The following is an 18617-nucleotide window of genomic DNA, read 5'->3' on the forward strand; positions in this document are numbered from 1 at the left end:
ACTATCACTCTGGAGGCCAACATGCTACTTGTCCTAAAATAAAACAAAGAACTGTGAGCAAACTAAAGAACAAACAAGAACAGAAATTTCTGGAGAAGCTCAGCAGATCTGGCAGCATCTGTGGTTCTTAGTACACCGAAGGAAATTGCCCAGAAATTAAATTATCCTCCTAACAACTCCTCTAGGTCGGGAACACTCCAAAGTCACTAGTTAAATTGGAGGCTTCAATGAAATTAAGTAAAATAGTGGTTCGTAAGAAGTTAGACAGACCTCCTAGTCCTGATGCAAACCCCCAGTTCCGTTAGATTCAACCTGAAACCCCTTCCCAATGGACCTGACCCAGTAGGTGAATTCTGTATAACGGGTATTATCTGACTTTCTTTGACAGTTCTGTGCTATGGAAGAACTGACAGGATGGAAACACTGTTCTATATTTCTCATGGAGTTCCGAGTGGAATCTCCTCTCAGCAATGTTAAAAAAGGGCCAGATTGTCAGTTTTTGAAAAATCCAGCACATTATTTCCTGTCAGCTGACAATTCTCAATCCATGCCGATATGTTACCACAATTCCATGTAGTTAAATATTTCACACAAACCTTTTATGGAACACATTCTTAAAATCCAAATACACCACTCCCACTGGTTCTCCCTTCTCTATTACACTCCTCAAAATAAAAAACTACAGAAAGTCTGTCAAACATTATTTGTACTCATGGTAGCTATTCAACTTTTTTATTAAACTCTACCTTATATCTAACTAAAAGCACTGCTTAAAAATTGTGTTTACTGCATGCAGAAATTCCATCATTGCTATTTACGATACAGTGTAACCTCATTAATAATTTAACACTGGCAGAGTGATGTATATTGAAGTTCAGAAAGGGAAAAAAAAATGCACATGGGCCATGAGTAGTTTAACATTATAAAAATGTAATTTATGCAGGGCATTAACTAGTCAAATCAATCGTGGAAGATGCTTCATGACGCAGGTGAAACAGATCAAAAAAATTAATTCCTTTAATACTTAACAAAACACTCAAAAAACATAATATTGTAGAAATCTTTGGAAAATATTCTAAAAGATACAACACAGACACACACATATAATTAGACAGTACACTTTCCTTAATGTTTTTCCAGCTGAAGGAAACCTACCTGACCAATTAAGGAACATGCACAGCTTACTGTTAAAACAACTTACAAAGTCACGCAGCATGGGAACAGGTCCGTCAGTCCAACTCATCCATACTGAGCACATAGCCTAAACTGATCTAATCCCATTTGCCAGCATTTGTCCCATATCCCTAAAACACTTCTTAATCATGTACCCATCTAAGATAATAAAGTGTGAAGATGGATGAACACAGCAGGCCAAGCAGCATCTCAGGAGCACAAATGCTCTAGATGTCTTTGAAATTTTGTAATTGTACCTGCCTCTGCCACTTCCTCTGGCAGCTCAATCCATACAAGCAACACACTCTGCATGAAAATGTTGCCCCTCAGGTCCTTTTTAAATCTTTCCCTTCCCATCGTAAAATGATGTTTTCCAGTTTTGGACACCCTGGAAAAATGACCTTGGCTATTCACCCTATCCACGCCCTTCATGATTTTATAAACCTCTACAAGGTCACCCCTCAGCCACCCATGCTCCAGGGGGAAAAAGCTCAGCCTATTCAGCCTCACAATAGCTCAAACCCTCCAATCCTGGCAAGATTCTTGTAAATATTTTCTGAAGTTTAACAATATCTTTCCTATCAGGGAGACCAGAACTGAATGCAGTATTTCAAAAGAGCCCTAACCAATGCCCTGTACAGTTGCAACATGATGTCCCAACTCCTGTAGTGAATGCACTGATCAATGATGGTAAGCATGCCAAACACCTTCATCATCACCAATGTCCACTTGCAACTCCATTTTTCAAGGAACTATGCACCTGCATGCCTAGGTCTCTTTAGTTCAGCAACACTCCCCAGGGCCCTAAAGTTTACTGTATTAGTCCTGCCCTGATTGTCTGACCAAAATGCAATATTTCACATTTATTTAAATTAAAGACCATTGGCCACTCCTCGACCCACTGGACAAGCTGATCAAAGCTCCATTGTACTCCAAGATAACCTTCTTTCACTGCCCACTACACCAGCAATTTTGATTTTATTGTCATGGGTACCAAAATACAGTGAAAAACAATGTACAGGTCAAAAAGACTTAGAGGCATACCGGCAACATTGAAAGTTACATTATTTGAGGCTACAGTCCATTCAACAATCTGATAACGCCAGAAAGGTGCTATTTGTGAAACTGCTTCTGCATATTCAGGCTTCTGTACCTTCTGTCTGATGGAAGAGGTTGTAGGAGGTCATTATCAGGGTGCAAAGGGTCTCTGATGATGTTGGCTGCCGTTCCGTAACAGCGGGTCATGTAAGTAGAGTCACTGGATGGAAGGTTCGCTTCCGTGATGGCCTAGGCTATGCACATCATCTTTTGTAGTTTCTTACTATCCTGAGCAGAGCAGTTGCCATACCAGCCCATTATGCACCTGGATACTACGCTTTCAATACTGCATCTGTAGAAGTTAGTGAGTGACCTTATAGACATGCCAAATTTCCTGAGCTGTCTGAGGAAGAGGCATTGTTGTGTCTTGACTGTCACATTTACGTGAAATGTACAGGTCATAGGTTACTGTCACTCCGAGGGTTTTAACACTCTTCACTCTCTCAACCTCACGGGGGCGTGTTCTCTTCCTTTCTTTCTGAAGTCGACGATCAGTTCTTCAGTTTTGCCATTTTGCCAACTTTTGAGAGACAAATTGTTTTCATTGCACCACGTCACCAAGCCCTCTATCTCCCTTCAGTGAATCCACTGGTTCATCGTTGTTAGATATCTATCTCACTACTGTGGTGTCATCAACAAACTCATAGATGGCGTTCGTTCGCAATTTGCCAACACAGTTGTAGGTGTACAGGGAGTACAATGGAGGATGAGGGCGTATCCTTGGCAGGCTCGAGTGTTGAGTGTTATTGTGGAGGAGGTGCAGTTACCTACCCTCACTGATTGCAGCTGATTGTCAGAAAGCTGAGGATCCAGTTGCAGAGGGTGGACCGAAAACCCAGGTGAAACAGTTTTGAGATCCTGGAGGACACAATGGTGTTGAAGGTGGAGCTGTAGTCAACAAGCAAGAGTTTGTCGTAGGTGTCTTTGTTGTACAAATGTTCCAAGAAGGAATACAGGGCCAGGAATATGGCATCCTCTATGGACTAGTTTTGACAGTAGGCAAACTATGGGAGATCTAGGCATGTTGAGAGACTGAAGTTGATGTGAGCCTTGACAAGCCTCTTAGAGCACTTCATGGTTACGGAGTTCAGTGCTATTGAGTGGTAGTCAGTTTTGAGGTCATCTGCAAACTTAGTAACCATACCTCCTATATTTGCATCCAAATCATTTACATAAATGGCAAAAAGCAGTGGACCCCACACCAATCCTGGCAGCACACCACCAGTCACAGGCCTCTGGTCCAAAAAATAATCTTCCACGACCACCGTGTCTCCTACCTTCAAACAAAGTTTGTATCCAATCAACTAATTCCCCCTGGGATCCATGTGATCTAGCCTTGCCAGCGAGTCTATCATGCAGAGCTTTGTTGAAAAGCTTGCTAAAGTCCATCCTGACACCATCTACCACTCTGCCTTCATCAATTTTGTCACGTCTTCAAACTCATTAATGAGATACTATTTCCCATGCACTAAGCCATGTTGACTCTCTCTAATCAGTCCTTGCCTTTCCAAATGCACATAAATCATGTCCCTCAGGATTTCATTTACTCTTACTGGTCAGTGACCCCATGACAACGTAGTTCCACCTCACTCTCAAATACCTTGCCTTAAAGGCCATTGTCGATGCTCAAATCTACCATTCCAACAATCAGAAAATCCCAGCCTAATCAGGGTTTGTCTTTCCTTAATGTCCTTTTGTGAACATGTAGCAACACTAGCAAATTTATAATTCTCTTATAATTCTCTAACAAGTAGAACTGAAGTTAACTGTAGTAGGTTTATAGCAGTTTTTGTTGAAATTACTCATGTTAGTATAGAGTGAAAACATAAACCATTTATGTCTGTTTGCTACACCACACTTCCTTGAAAGTGGAGTCACAGATGGACAGGATGGTGAAGGAAACGTCTGGCACGCTTGCTTTCATTGGTCAGTGCACGGAGTACAGGAGTTGGGACATTATTTTGCAGCTGTACAAGACATTGGTTAGGCCACTTTTTGAACACACAGTGTACAATTCTGGTCGCCCTGCTAGAGGAAGCATGTTGTGAAACTTCAAAGAGTTCAGAAAAGATATACAATGGCGTTGCCAGGACTGGAGGTTGTGAACTATGGAGAGGCTGAATGTGGGGGTGGGTGGGGGTGCTTTTTCCCTAGAACATCAGAGGCTGGGGGGTAACCTTTTAAAAGTTAATGAAATCAAAAGGGGCATGGATGGGAGTTAATAACCAAAGTCTTCTTCCCAGGGTAGGGGAATCCAAAACTAGAGGGCATAGGCTTAACGTGAGAAGGGAAAGGCTTAAAAGGGCCGGAGGGGCAGTTTTTTCAAGCTGAGCATGATGTGTGTACAGAACAAGCTGCCAGAGGTGGGAGTGGAGGCAGATACAATTACAACATTTAAAAGGCATCTGGATGGGTACATGACTAGGAAGGGTTCAATAGGGATATGGGCCAAATGTTGGCAAATGGGTCCAGATCAGTTTAGAACATCTGGTTGGCATGGACCAGTTGGAACGAAGGGTCTGTTTCTATGCTGTGTAACTCTATAACTGACTAGACAAGCTTGTCATTGCTGGTCTTACATCATGGCAGATATATTTGGAGACTCAGGCACTGCCAGAATAAAGAAATAATAAGAGTTTACCTGTTCAACTTGCATGACTTCCTGTCCAGGTACTCAAAATGATCTGTGATTTTTCTCAATGCCTTTTGGGGTCCCTTCCAATTTCCCACCTGTGAAGACGAACTAGTTGATAGGTTTGTTTTTAGCTCTGGCTTCAATACTTCTTGTGTTCTATCCTTCAAACCATAAAATCCCTTTGGTTGTGCCTTTAAGAGTGGATCTTCACATTGGTAATTTATGCCTTTATCCACTTCCATCATTTCTTCAATGTTTTTATTACCAGAATGAGTATCGAAACAGTGAACCTTCTGGGTAAGTGAATTGTCATCCAAATCTTTTGAAACTTTGGCTGATAAACAATTAAGTTCCGTTTCTGATTCATAGAAACAATTACCTGATGTATCTACTTGCATAGGCAAGACAGGCTCAGTCTCTTTCTTAACAGAAAGACATATTCTTGTGTGTCTCTCTCCAGCATCTTGCTTTCCAGTTCCACCTGTGCCTGGCATCTCCTGTTCACAGCCAGAATCAGAAATCGGACTTTCTGGAACAACATACATGTCGTCAACAGGATTTTCAAATGACTTTGTGACCTTAGGGTCAACAATATGATGTTCCTCTTTAAGAGTTGTTACCCCACCAGGTTGAATGGCTGTGGTATTTTTTGTTACTTTTGCACTTGAAGGTTTTATTACCCATTCCTCAAGTGTCTTGCACTTTTTTTTGTCCGGGGTTTTGCTCTTACTATTCCCTCCAGAACCAGAGTTTTCAACTTTGGTACTTGGTGTTTTTTGATTATCTGTATCACTCTCAGAGGTGCATCTGCCCACACTTCTAGTTGTCCATTTAAATTTCTCACCCTCTGAACCGATGGAATTCTGATTCTCAGTTTTCTCTTCCAGCACACTGCACCCTGGGGATATATTGTATTTGGATTCATTTTCTGAAATATCAGCAGAACTGCTTTGCTGTGTATGTTGGACTGTTGGTATGTCCACATTTCCAACTTTAGAGGTTGCTTCCAATTTTCCACCTTTAACTTGCAGCATTTGTTCAGGGCTGCAAAATAATACATTGAGCTGAATGAACAACTATTTCAATACGTATAAATGTGCATTTGATAACTTATCATGTTCTGTTAATGTGAATTTTTTTTTAATACTTTCTTTTCTTTCCTGCGCACACCCAAAATCTGGACAAGATAGATCCTCAACAGCCAAAAGGCAATAACTCAGTCCAAGTTGTTTGTTGCAATCCTATGTTCTCCAAAAGGAGCTGAATTTTAGGTCTTTAGAAAGAGGCACATAAAACTAAATACTCCAAAGAAAACAAACCAAAAAGAATTTCAATTTGACCTTGGGTATCCCCAAGCTTAAACTAAAACCCTGGTTGCAAAGCCTCAATCTGACTGCTAGCTCTTGTTAATTACGATAAACTTCCAATTAGTTTATTTGCGGCTAGTTTGAGGATATTTAGAATCAATAAATAGCAGGGAATTGATGTCATTTTATCTGTTACTAACTCACAGAACTTTGAGATTTATTATTTCACAATTCTTCCTAATATTGAGCTCAACACTAGTTATTAACCTAATGACATTACGAATGGACCACCATACCTACATGTCAGTTTAAAAATTTGTCAAAACTATTTCTTGCTCTCATTTCTTTCAGTTTTATCTTCAACATGCAAATGTTCATCTTTTGTTTGGAGTAGTTTATTCAAAGCACTCATCTCGCACCTATTATCACCAGAAATTACCATCAGGAGAAAATTATCAAGTGACTCAGTATTAATCGCAGCTTGCAAATCCTGCACGCTGGACAGAGTTGCTGATACATACAAACACAAAGGTATGTATCTTGTTGCTCACTACATTCTGTGGGAACATGATGGCGTCCATGCAGAGCAAGAGTTACTACACCACAAGTAATAAATGCTATAAATTGAGGATTATACCTGGCATGGTCCATCTTTAACCTATTACTTTTGCTTGTTGCTAAATCTTCCCACCTTTGCCTTTGGCCTGTAAAACACCAAAACATATGTTACCACACAATTCATAATTTCAAAGATTAAAATTTTAAAATCTAAAAGCTACTTCATACTAAATTCAAATTTAGGTATTATGGAGCCAATTGTTTAACCCAGTTTGGCAACCCTTACTTCATGCCTTATTCCTGATGTGTGCTCGTTACTTAATCTCCTCCAATATTTCCATCAGTTGTAAGAAGCATGGATTCAAGTCCTACCTGATCCAGAGGGGTGTGATAACATCTCTGAACAAGGTGATTAGAAAAATAGGTTAAATAAAAAAACTCCAAACAAAATTTTAAAAACATTACCTCCTGTGCAAGCATCACATGCTCTGACATTTTGTATTTTGCCATTCAAAACCGTAAGACCATTAGATGCATGTGCAGAAGTAGGCTTTTCAGCTCAACAAGTCTGCTCGTACATTCAGAGATATCATGGCTAATGATCTTCAATTTTTCCCCATAATCCTTGATTCCCTGACTGATAAAGCATGTGTTCATCACAGCCTCGAATATACTCACTGACCCAAGTCATAACAGTCTGTGGTAAAGAATTTCACAAATTCGCTACCCTCACAGACGAAACTTTAAACAAGCAACTCTTTAATAGAAAATTGTGGCTCTGGTTCTAGATGCTCACAAAGGAAAACAACCCTTCCACATCTATCAAGTCCCCCAAGGATCTTGTAAGTTTCCATAACATCACCTCTCATTCTTCTATATCCCAAGTACAGGACTAATCCACTCAATCTCTCCTCATAAGATAGACCCTCCACATGTATTAGATTAGTGAACCTTTTATGAACTGTAGTACATACTCCTTCAGGTAAGGGGGCTGAAATTGTTCATAGTACTCCAGCTGAGATTTGGCTACTGCCTTGCATAGTTTTTGCAAAACCTTCTTATACACACCATTCCCAATAGACGCCAACCTCCTATTTGCCGCTGAACTTGAATGCTAGCATTTTTGAGATTCGTGGTCGAGGACTCCCAAATCCCTCTAATCCGCAGCTTTCCACTTATATAATATTCAGCTCCTCTACTCTTCCTGCAAAATTGCATAACCACACATTTCCCCCCATTGAATTCTCTCTATTCTATTCTACTCTTAAGATTTTGCCGACACACTTTATTAGTGTATACCCCTCTGGAGACTGTGTCATCCTCACCATTTGCCTTCCCACATTCACTTTTTTCATCCATGTCATTAATATATTATAAATAATTGTGGCCCCAAAACTGATTCCCGTGACACACCAGTAGTTACAAGTGGTCAGGCTGAAACCATCTACCTTATTCTACTTTCTTTTTTTATTTAGCCATATCACCTCCAATACCACTGGCTCTAATTAAGTAACCTAATGTGTGGTAACTATTTCTTAACTCTTCCAAACTATTTTCTCTAGGAAAAACTATTTTATACATTCAACTTTAACCCAGAGTCCTACAAATTGGGGGAAAAATTCCAAGCTATAAGCTTTTCTCCTAAGCAAAAAACAAATTCTAACTCGTTGAACTGAAAGCAAGCTGATATGCTTCAAAGTTTACCCTGTTCTCTGTCCCAACGCAAAGAAGTTCTCATTATCACCCAAGGACTCTGTTGTTCATATCAGTTTTTCTAAAAAATGATGGCACAGAACAGCTGACAAGATCACAAACGCCCTCATATTCAAAGACCAAAAACCCATTTGCCAGCAGTTCAAAATCTAAACTCTAAAATAGATTATATAGCTCATCAACAGTTATATCTCACACACCCGGGATCACACAATCAAGATACTTGTTAGAGTGCAAAATTCGCCAGAGCAAGACAGAGGCCTAATGATAACACAGTGTAGAGCCGGAGGAATACAGCAGGCCAGGCAGGATCAGAGGACCAGGAATGCTAACCTTACGTTTAGGCGGGATTCTGACTTAGAGGCGTTCAGTCATAATCCCACAGATGGTAGCTTCGCACCATTGGCTCCTCAGCCAAGCACATACACCAAATGTCTGAACCTGCGGTTCCTCTGGTACTGAGCAGGATTACTATTGCAACAACACATCATCAGTAGGGTAAAACTAACCATTAGTGGGTTAACAATCCAACGCTTGGTGAATTCGAGTCGGGACCCTTCTTCAGAAATCTCTGTAAGGCCAAGTGAGTTTGTCTGGGAAAAGAGGTGCTTAAAGTAAGGTTTACTACACGTAGTAAAGTATGGTGGGTGGGGAGTCTAGTCAAAGGTGGAGAGGAGTACATTTTCCCCACCTACTCTTTTTCAGTAAGTAAATTAGTTGGTAAGAAACTGCTATAGGGACTGTCTTTAAATTGCTGCAAATTAGATAACAGTATTAGGCAAAAAGCTGTCAAATGGGATTAGATCAGTTTCGGACATCTGGTCCACAATAATGAGTTGGACCGAAGGGTCTGTTTCTATGCTGGATGACCCGATGAATCAGTGTACTCAAATTTAACTGAGAAACGCTAGGAATAAAAGGAAAATCAGGGTCAATATGATCAAGTAATTTAACTAATCCAAAGCATAATAAAGGTGAACATAAAAGCAGTAAAGTTATGATGTGCTGCTGGAGCTCAGTTGAATGGAATATGTGGCCTGTATTATGGGACCCTACCAGTGTCCTCGACAACCGAGCTGGAAAAGCTGTCAGCTACAAAAACTTGAACTCCAGATTTCAGCATTTAGCTGATAGTTACATAAATAGCACACAGATAGTCGCAGAGCAGTTGAAGCAGAAAGGCACTGTCAGTTCCTGCAAAAAAAAATAGGCAGGTAGCACAAGATCCCGAGTCCAGCTGACAAATCGGTTTGCCTTTCTGGATGCTGGTGAGGGCACTAGTTCCTCAAAGAGTTGTGATCACAGCAACATGTATGGCAATTCAACTGTATAGGAGCGGACAAAAGGAGAGCAAAAGGGACAGGGGATGAGTTTGACAGGGAACAGACAGGTGTTTCTGAGGCCATAGGTATGATTCCAGGATGGCATATTGCTTCCTGGGTACCAAGATCAAGGACGTCACACAGCAGCCAGAGGACATTCTTCTGGGGGAGGGTGAACAGCTCGAGGTTACGATCCACATGGATACCAATGATTTAAATCGAAAGGAGAATGTGGAACTGCAATCAGCATTGAGGGATCTGAAAAGTTCTAATCTCCAGTTTACTCCCAGTGCCACATGCAAACGAGTACAGAAATTGAAGAATAGGGGCAAATTAATACGTGGCTGAAAAGATGGCAGGAGATAGGGTTTTAAATATCTGAGATTGGCTCTGAGGAAGATGTCACCTTTACAAAAGCCAGACAGAGTTGGGATGGAGTTAATTTCATGGTGTTTTGCTCCTACTTCTGGAAAAACATTAATCTTGTTTGGCAAAGGTTTGGGTAACAAGAGAGAATATTAAAGAAGAACAACAAAGTTCATAAAATAATGGACAGGTAGCTAAGTTAGTTAAGTTAATTAGTAAAGTCAGAACAAGGATGAAAGGAAAACAAATCCAAAACACCTGTTAGATCTCAGTTACACTACTGTGTACAGTCCTGGGTACATTATAAGTAAAGGTGAAGTTGCCATAATCCCAGCAGACGAAAGGGCTGCTCTAGAGATGACTAGCAGAGTGTTTAACCTAAAAGATCACCACACCTCAGGTTAGAGGCAAGGTTATGAAGGCGGTATTTTCATGACGATTTCGGTTGGTATAGGAATTGAACCCATGCTATTGACATCTTTCTGAATTGCAAACCAGCTATTCAACCAACTAAGCTAACCAACGCACATTATAGGGTGGATGTAAATGCATTAGAGAGACTGCACAAGAGGCTATGAGAATGGTTCAAGGGATGGGGAACCTCAGGAACAAACTTCGACTGAAGACTTTTTGCATTCGGAAGAAGACAGCAAAGAGAAGATGTGATACAGACTTTCAAAATCATAAGTGGCCTGGATAGAACAGATAGGGAGAAACTGTTCTTGCCCATAAAAGGAAGAACAGCAAGTGGGCAGTCATTCAAAAACGGTCGGCAAAAGAAGCAAAGGTGAGATAAGGAAAAACCTTTCAGTCAGTGAGTAGTTAGGATTATAGGATAAACTGTCAGGAAGTATGGAGGGGTCAGATTCAATTAAGGCATTCACAAGAGTAGGGGATGATTATTTGTATAAAAATAACATTCAAGAGTACAGAGAAAGGTAGCAGATTGGCACCCCACGATACTTGTTTAAGGAGCTAGTACTGGGTCAATGGGCCAAATGGCCACTGTCTGAGCTGTAACACATTGGTGATTGTGTAATGAAGTCTAAATTGGGGTTACCGTGCATGGATTTGAATGCACAATATAGTGAATAAGATGGAGGAATAACAGGTGCAAATTGCCATATGGATATAATATTGAACTAGTAACAGAGACCTGGCTCAAGGAACGGTCAGACTGGATGTTAAATATTCTTAGATACAAGATCTGCAGAAAAGATAGAAAGGGAAGAGGGTGGCAGTACTGATTCAGGGGAATGTTACGCGCTGCAGGAAGTGGCTGTCTTACAGGGGTCAAGGACAGGATCAGTTTGGCTAGAACTAAAATTACTCAGTGCAATCTATAGAACAACAAACAGGAAAGATGCAGGGGATCGAATCTAAAGTGACATTACAAATAGGCACAAATTTTATACAGCAGTTATAACGGCAGATTCCAAAAATAGACTGGAGTACTGGTCATGTAGGGACACTGAGGGACAAGTGTATCTGGACTGTGTTCAGGAGAATTCCCTAAAGAAGTAGGTGTACAGTCTAACAAGAAAGGACATATTGCTGACCTGGATCTTGGAAATTAAGTGGACCAAGTAGGTCAGTTTAGGACAGTGACAATTGTATATGTTTTAAGATGATGGTGGACAATGACAATGGTCAATCCAGACTAAGAAAAGTCAATTGGTGGAGAGTGGACTTCAATGGGACAAGAACAGAGTTCAGCCAGATAGACTGCACCAAAAGGTTGGTGGGAAAACAAGAATGATTTAAAATAAGGCTGAAGTGTTTGATGGACTATTGTTAATGAAAGTTGACAAGACACCATGACCAGATGAGATGTATCCTGAAGGATACTGAAGGAATTAAGTAAAAAGAAATTGCAGAGGAACTGACCACAATCTTTCAGCATTCCCCAGACTGTGCCAGAAGACTGGAAAATTACAAACATTTTGCCCTTGCTTAAGAACAGGTTGTAACTATAAGCCCGATAATTACGTGGCAGTCAATTCAAATCTAGTGATGGGGAAGCATCTAAAAGCAATTACTTAAGACAAAATTTGTAGTCACAAGGATAAGAGTAGATATTTGGAAAGAGCCTACATGGATTCTAAAGAGCAAATCATTTTTAACAAAATGGAGTTTTTTTGAATAGGTAATAGAAAGCCCAATGAGAGTAATAATGTACTATGTAATAACGAATGCTTACACTGCATTTGCCTTTGTAAATGCCAACTGAACCTGCACGTTAACCTTAAGAAAATCCTGAACTCAGATTCCCAAGTTACTTTGCTCTTCAGTTTACCAGAGCCCTCCCCATTTAGATAATAGTTCATGCCTCTATTCTTCCTCCAAAATGGATAACCTCACGCTATTCCATCTGACACTTCTTTGCCTCCCAGCTAATATGTCCAAGTCCTTCTGCAGTTTCTCAAGTTCCTCAAAATTACTATACCTCCACCTATTTTTGTCATCTGCAAACTTAGCAACGATACCTTTAGTTCCTTCATCCAGATCATTAACGTATAACTTGAATAGTTGTGGTCCTAACACTGTAAATTGAGATGGGGATGGTGTGGAAATTTAAAAGAATGTAGACAATTTGGAGGTGGCTGGATAGCCAACGGATGAAGTTCAATGGAGAGTAGTATGAAATGATGCATTTTACAAGAAAGAACATGAATAGACAATACAACATAAGGGGTACAAAACAAGCGGGCGGAGGAGCAGATGGACCAGGATGTATATGTGCATAGCTCACTGATGGAGACCAGACAGGTGGAAAGCAGTGTTAATAAAACATCAAAAATCCTTGGTTTGATTCATTGGTATGAGGATAAAGAGCAAGTAAGTGATACTGAACTTGCACAAGACACTTGTCAACTTCAGTTGGAATATTGTCATTGTACCAGTTCAGGGTGCCACACTTTAGGATTGAATGTGAACATACTGGAGAAAATGCAGAAGAGACTTTATGGTTCCAGGAATGACATACTTCAGTTATGAGGATAGACTGATGAGTTTGGGGCAGTTTTCCTTGGAAAAACTACAGAGATCTAATAGAAGTTTTTAACAACGCAAGGGGGCTGGACAGACTAGATAGGGAAAAACCATTTCTATTCATAAAGTATCAATGAAAGGGCACACATTTAAAGTGATCTGTAAAAGCAGCAAATGCCAGGTGAGGAAAAAATGATTTCACAAGATGGGTCCCAGCTGTACATTCCAGACCCGAACAAACATAAATGGAGGTTCAACAAAGGCGTTCAAAATAACATTAAATAATCATTTAAACAGAAACAATGCGAGGGTATGAGGAAGATGCAGGAGAAAGGCACAAACTATGATGCTCATTTGGCGAGCACAATGAGCCGAATGGCATCCTTCTGCACATAACACTTCTGCAATTTGTGATATGTTTTAAAGCCAAAACAAACTATGGTGAGCAAACTATGGTAAAATACTGCATGATTCACCAGATATTTTGCAAAGAGATTTCAATTTTCATGCCAGGTTAAGTTAAATGTTAAAAAAAGGGATTTCGCATAGCAAGTTTTTTATACGATGTATTCATAAAGTAATTATCAACATATCTCCTTTTGGCCACTCTGCAACCCAAACATAGATGCATGAATGAAGACCTGAAGGTGCAAAGGTTTAGTGAAATGAGTGAGTGACTTTAATCATATGTAAGGTAAGAATGATTACTGATTTTATGAATAAATAAATCTAAATAAAGTTGTATAAAATCAAACAGAAATTGCAGCCTCATTTTTGAGATTCAATGCCTCTACTCTGCTCATTTTTTGGGAAACAGTAAATTCATCAACTCCTATAGACACACTATTGAAAGCATTCTGTCCAGCATTATGGCCTGGTGTGACAACTGCTCTGCCTGGAACCATAAGACACTACAGAAGGTTGTGTGCACAGCCCAGACCAACACGGAAACCAACCTTCCATCTGTGGGGTCTATTTACACGGCTCACTGCTGTAAGAAAGGCAGCCAATATCAGAGACCCATCACACCTTGCTAATGACCTCAGATAACCTCTTCCGTCAGGCAGAAAATACAGATGCCTGAACACACGCACAAGCAGGTTCAGGAGCAGCTTCATTCTGGCCATTATCAGACTGCTGAATGGACTCTAGCCTCAAATAATGTAACCTGCACGCCCCTCTTTGATCTGTACACCCCTTGTTTGTTGTGATCTGCCTGTACCACTTGTAAACAAAGATTTTCAGTGTATTTCGGTACACATTACAACAAAATCAACCAACTAAAATCTCATCCATTAACAATTCAAAATTGTATACATTTAGTTGCTCATCTGAAGATATCCAATGTACTGTAACAACTCAGATAATTACATCAGAGAGACTTCCAAAGTGGTCTCGTAGTAAGGGCAGACAGCATTATTAATAGAGAAAAGATGATGCCTGAATTACAGAAGTCAACTTTGTAGCCTTCTCACTCAGTTTTCTCAACTGCAATTTAACACTTGCCCAGGAGCACAAACTTATCCTTTCAGAGACTGGCACAGAGCACTTTGGTTCATACAAAAGAAAACTTAAACAGAAATTGCTTGAGAAATTCAGCAGGTCTGACAGCATTTGTGGAGAGAAAGTAGAGCTAAGATTTTGGGTCTGGTAACCCTTTTTCAGAACAGAAGTTCTGTAGCAGAGGCACCACCATACCAAAAACTTTAACTTTGTTTTCTCTTCATAGCTACTGCCAAACCTTTTAGTTTCTCCATTTGACATAGTAGGAACTGCAGATGCTGGAGAATCTGAGATAATAAGGTGTAGACATGGATGAACACAGCAGGCCAAGCAGCATCAGAGGAGCAGGCAGGCTGACGTTTCATGCCTAGACCCATATCTGATGAAGAGTCTAGGCCTGAAATGTCAGCTTTTATGCTCCTAAGGTGCTGCTTGGCCTGCTGTGTTCATCCAGCTCTACACTTCGTAATCCCACACCTTTTTATCTGAGTTTCTCCATTAACTTGTTTTTGTTTCAGCTTCCAGTACCTGCAGTTCTTTATTTTAAAATATCTTAAGAATTACTTGCAAGAATTTGCATTGACTTCAATTCACAGCACAGTATTTATGCCTAGAAAACAGAATTCTGCTCAAGGAAGAGAACACCATCACAGATTTGTTAACTTGTGAAAGAATCTGTCACCTTGGTGCAGGAATGCTAATAAGTGGATTATTGAGAAAATAGGCAAGAAAAGCAAAGGATGAAAGCAAGAACGGCATGGAAAACTGACCAAGTATCAGTTTAAATGATAAGAATGATGTGGGCCACATTCAACATGATGGCCCTCCAGTTGTCTTGGGACTCCCTAGGAACTCTTATGTACCTCCCTGGTCAATGCACCAGTATCCAACGACAAAATTCATGGAGTTTTAGGCACTTTTGTTTATTCTTTCCTAACTTGAAACAGGAAACAATGCTTTTTGGCAGTCGTGACGAAATCTCCAAGCAGAAGTCCAACTAAACTTAATGGCAACCCTATAAAACAACAGTACATTTTCTTGAAACTTTGCGCCTAACATACTGCAGAGTTGATATTGAAGTCTGGCACAGGTGAAGTTCAGACTGGAAATGCTGCTGTGTGGTACAAAGGGGCAGGCTTTGCCTGGTTACAGACCTTTCTTACGGAATAGCAAGTCAGTGCTTCTCTCCTCTCGTCGACAGATGCTGGAAGGGGAAAGCTGCTGGGGGGCAACTTCCAGCCTCAGTCTTTTGCTCATGGGCTCGCAGCCTGGCACTACGCTCATGACTGATTTGTTTAGGGGTAGAGAAGTAAAGTAATGCTTAGAAAATTAAAAAAAACACAGCTCAATCACTACGCTTCAGAAATAAATTAAAGCACAAAAAAATGGGAGGCAGGCAGGTTGGAGATGGGGACGATGAATATTTTGCTGCTAGAGGGGGTGGGGAGGCTCTGGGATCCCGCTATAACTAAGATGGCGGCGGAGGTGGGATAGATCTCGCGATCGCCGCGGAATTTTCGAGAAGCGTCCACACCCTCACCCCAACCCACACTTCACGTCACGGAGCGGAAACAAAGAAGAGGGTCTTTGCGGAGATCGACAAAAAAAAGCATCTCCTTTCCCCACCCCCGATCCTTCCCCTCATCCGTCAAGGAACATATTTAAACCTGTCGCGTCCTCCGCCTCGCCGGCATCCTGGCTTCGATCACCGTCCCCGACCGCCGCCTCCCTTGTCGCTCTCAAGCCGGCCGCCTGCCGAGTCAGCGAAGCGGCTGTAGTTTCCCGGTGGCAGGGCGGAGCCGGGAGCGAATGGGGGAAAATGGAACGTTGAACTACAAATCCCGGCATGTCCCGCGATGGCTGTCGGACCGTCACCATAACTGACATCCGAATACACCAACCATCTTCAAGGCCCTTGGCGCGTCACCGTGAGGGCGGGCGCAGTCCATGGTGAAGGGAGCACCCGGAAGTAATACGTCTCTGATCAAGTTCACTGTTTTGACAGAGACCTGCTGTAACACCCCTCCATCAATCAACAGTATTGACGATCGGTGGTTAAATAGCTTGGGCCAAATGCTTGAACAGTTTTCCATTCAGCATAATGACTGGCCTGGATGAATTGCTCTACTCTCACCTCCAGTTAAGAAGAAGGGTCACTGGATTCGAAACGTTAACTGTTTTTTCTTAGATGCTGCCAAACCTGCCGAGTTTCTCCAGCAATGTCACTCTTTTTCAGATCTTCAGTATCTGCAGTTCTTTGCTTTATCTTACTTCCTGGTTGCTGTAACCTAAATGTTTGATCTTTGTGAATTTGACATCTGGAACAAAATGTAAACAATTAGCTATATAATCGTTTATTTTGTTTTACATAAATGATTTGGAGTTGGGGACTAAGTGTGGGGTGTCAAAATTTGCAGATGACACTAAGATGGATGGTAGAGCAAAGTGTGCAGAAGACACTGAAGGTCTGCAGAAGGACATAGTTAAGTGAGTGGGCAAAGGTCTGGCAGATGGAGTACAATGTTGGTACGTGTGAGGTCATCCATTTTGGTAGGAATAACAGCAAAATGGATGATGTTTAAATGGTAACAGATTGCAGCACCCTGCTGTGCAGAGGGACTTGGGTGTCCTTGTGTATGAATCGCTGAAGGTGGGATTGCAGGTGCAGCAAGTAATTAAAAAGGCAAATGGAATTTTCTCTGCCATTGCTAGAGGGCTGGAGATTAAAAACAGGGAGGCTATGCTGCAGCTGTATAGGGTCCTGGTGAGGTCACACCTGGACAACCGTATGCAGTTTTGGTCTCCTTACTTGAGAAGAGATATACTAACACTGGAGGGGGTGCAGAAGAGATTCACTCAGTTAATTCCAGAGTTGAGAGGGTTCGATTATGAGGAGACTAAGTAGGCTGGGATTATATACATTGGAATTCAGAAGAATGAGGGGAGATCTTATAGAAACATATAAGATTATGAAGGGAGTACATAAGGTGGAGGCAGAGAGGTTGTTTCTGCTAGCAGCTGAAACTAGGACTAGAGGGCATTGCCCAAAATAAAGGGAAGCAGATGTAGGACTGAGGTCAGGAGGAACTTCTTCACCCAAAGGGTTGTGAATCTATAGAATTCCCTGCCCAGTGAAGCGGTTTAAGCTACCTCGCTGAATGTTTTTAAGGCAAGGCTAGATAAATTTTTTAACAGTAAAGGAATTAAGAGTTATGGTGAGTGGGCAGGTAAGTGGAGCTGAGTCTCAAAAGACCATGATCTTATTAAATTGTGGGGCTGGCTGAGGGGCCAGATGGCCTACTCCTGCTCTTAGTTGTTGAAATATGTTCTCACTTTTTCGGTCAGCACAGAAAACATATTACGGCAGCATCTATCTGTCAAGTGATATGCTGGATGAATAAGTGGACCTGCTTGTATATCCATATATTTGGAAAACAACAAAATTAAGTTTTATACCTTCATTTGCTGACATATGGTTTTCTTCATGCAGCTGTGAGTAACAGGAAAGAACAGGAGCGTTTTTGTAAATTGTATTTCCATATAGCTGGACTTAGTAAGCAAGTGGGCATAGAATGTTCGCAAAGTTTCCAAATATGCATATTTTATAATAGTTCCTGTTATTTAAAACAACATATTGCTTGTTAGACATATGCTGTTGTAATAGTTTGGGAACAAGACCAGAAAATATTCCACATAGTAACGTAAACAATCCTCATTATTTTTGTCATACGGCTGTGCTTGAACTGCAGCATAGAGGGAGCACTTTCTACCCATGCACGAATACTTTAGCTGGCAACATTAAAACAAATACGTTGACTTGATGCAGACCAACGATAAAGTTCAGGTCACACATCTTTTAGGTCTGTGCAGTTCTTAATGGTAAGTTTTTGGCATTTAATTTACCTTGAATCTGTTCCCCCTCTAAAACATGCTTATGATGATTAAATAAAT

General features: G+C 40.9%; 1 protein-coding gene across 3 annotated transcripts in view; it reads right to left on the minus strand.

Annotated features, from left to right (window-relative positions):
- parga (poly (ADP-ribose) glycohydrolase a) overlaps positions 1-16460 on the minus strand; it is a 196416-nt gene extending 179956 nt beyond the window's left edge. Inside the window, exons 1-4 of one of the 3 annotated variants that reach the window (XM_059640270.1) lie at positions 16334-16460; positions 7058-7170; positions 6851-6917; positions 4913-5950 (exon numbers count right to left, since the gene is read on the minus strand). In XM_059640270.1, the coding sequence (XP_059496253.1) occupies positions 4913-5950; positions 6851-6864 (1052 nt within the window). In that variant the 5' untranslated portion in view covers positions 6865-6917; positions 7058-7170; positions 16334-16460. Of the gene's footprint in view, positions 1-4912; positions 5951-6850; positions 6918-7057; positions 7171-8993; positions 9078-15820; positions 16265-16333 lie in introns of those variants that run through there. The other 2 variants (XM_048563467.2, XM_048563466.2) reach the window with 2 other exon arrangements.
- Positions 16461-18617: the final 2157 nt, after the last annotated feature.

This window comes from Stegostoma tigrinum, chromosome 37, assembly GCF_030684315.1.
Source record: "Stegostoma tigrinum isolate sSteTig4 chromosome 37, sSteTig4.hap1, whole genome shotgun sequence".
NCBI lineage: Eukaryota > Metazoa > Chordata > Chondrichthyes > Orectolobiformes > Stegostomatidae > Stegostoma > Stegostoma tigrinum.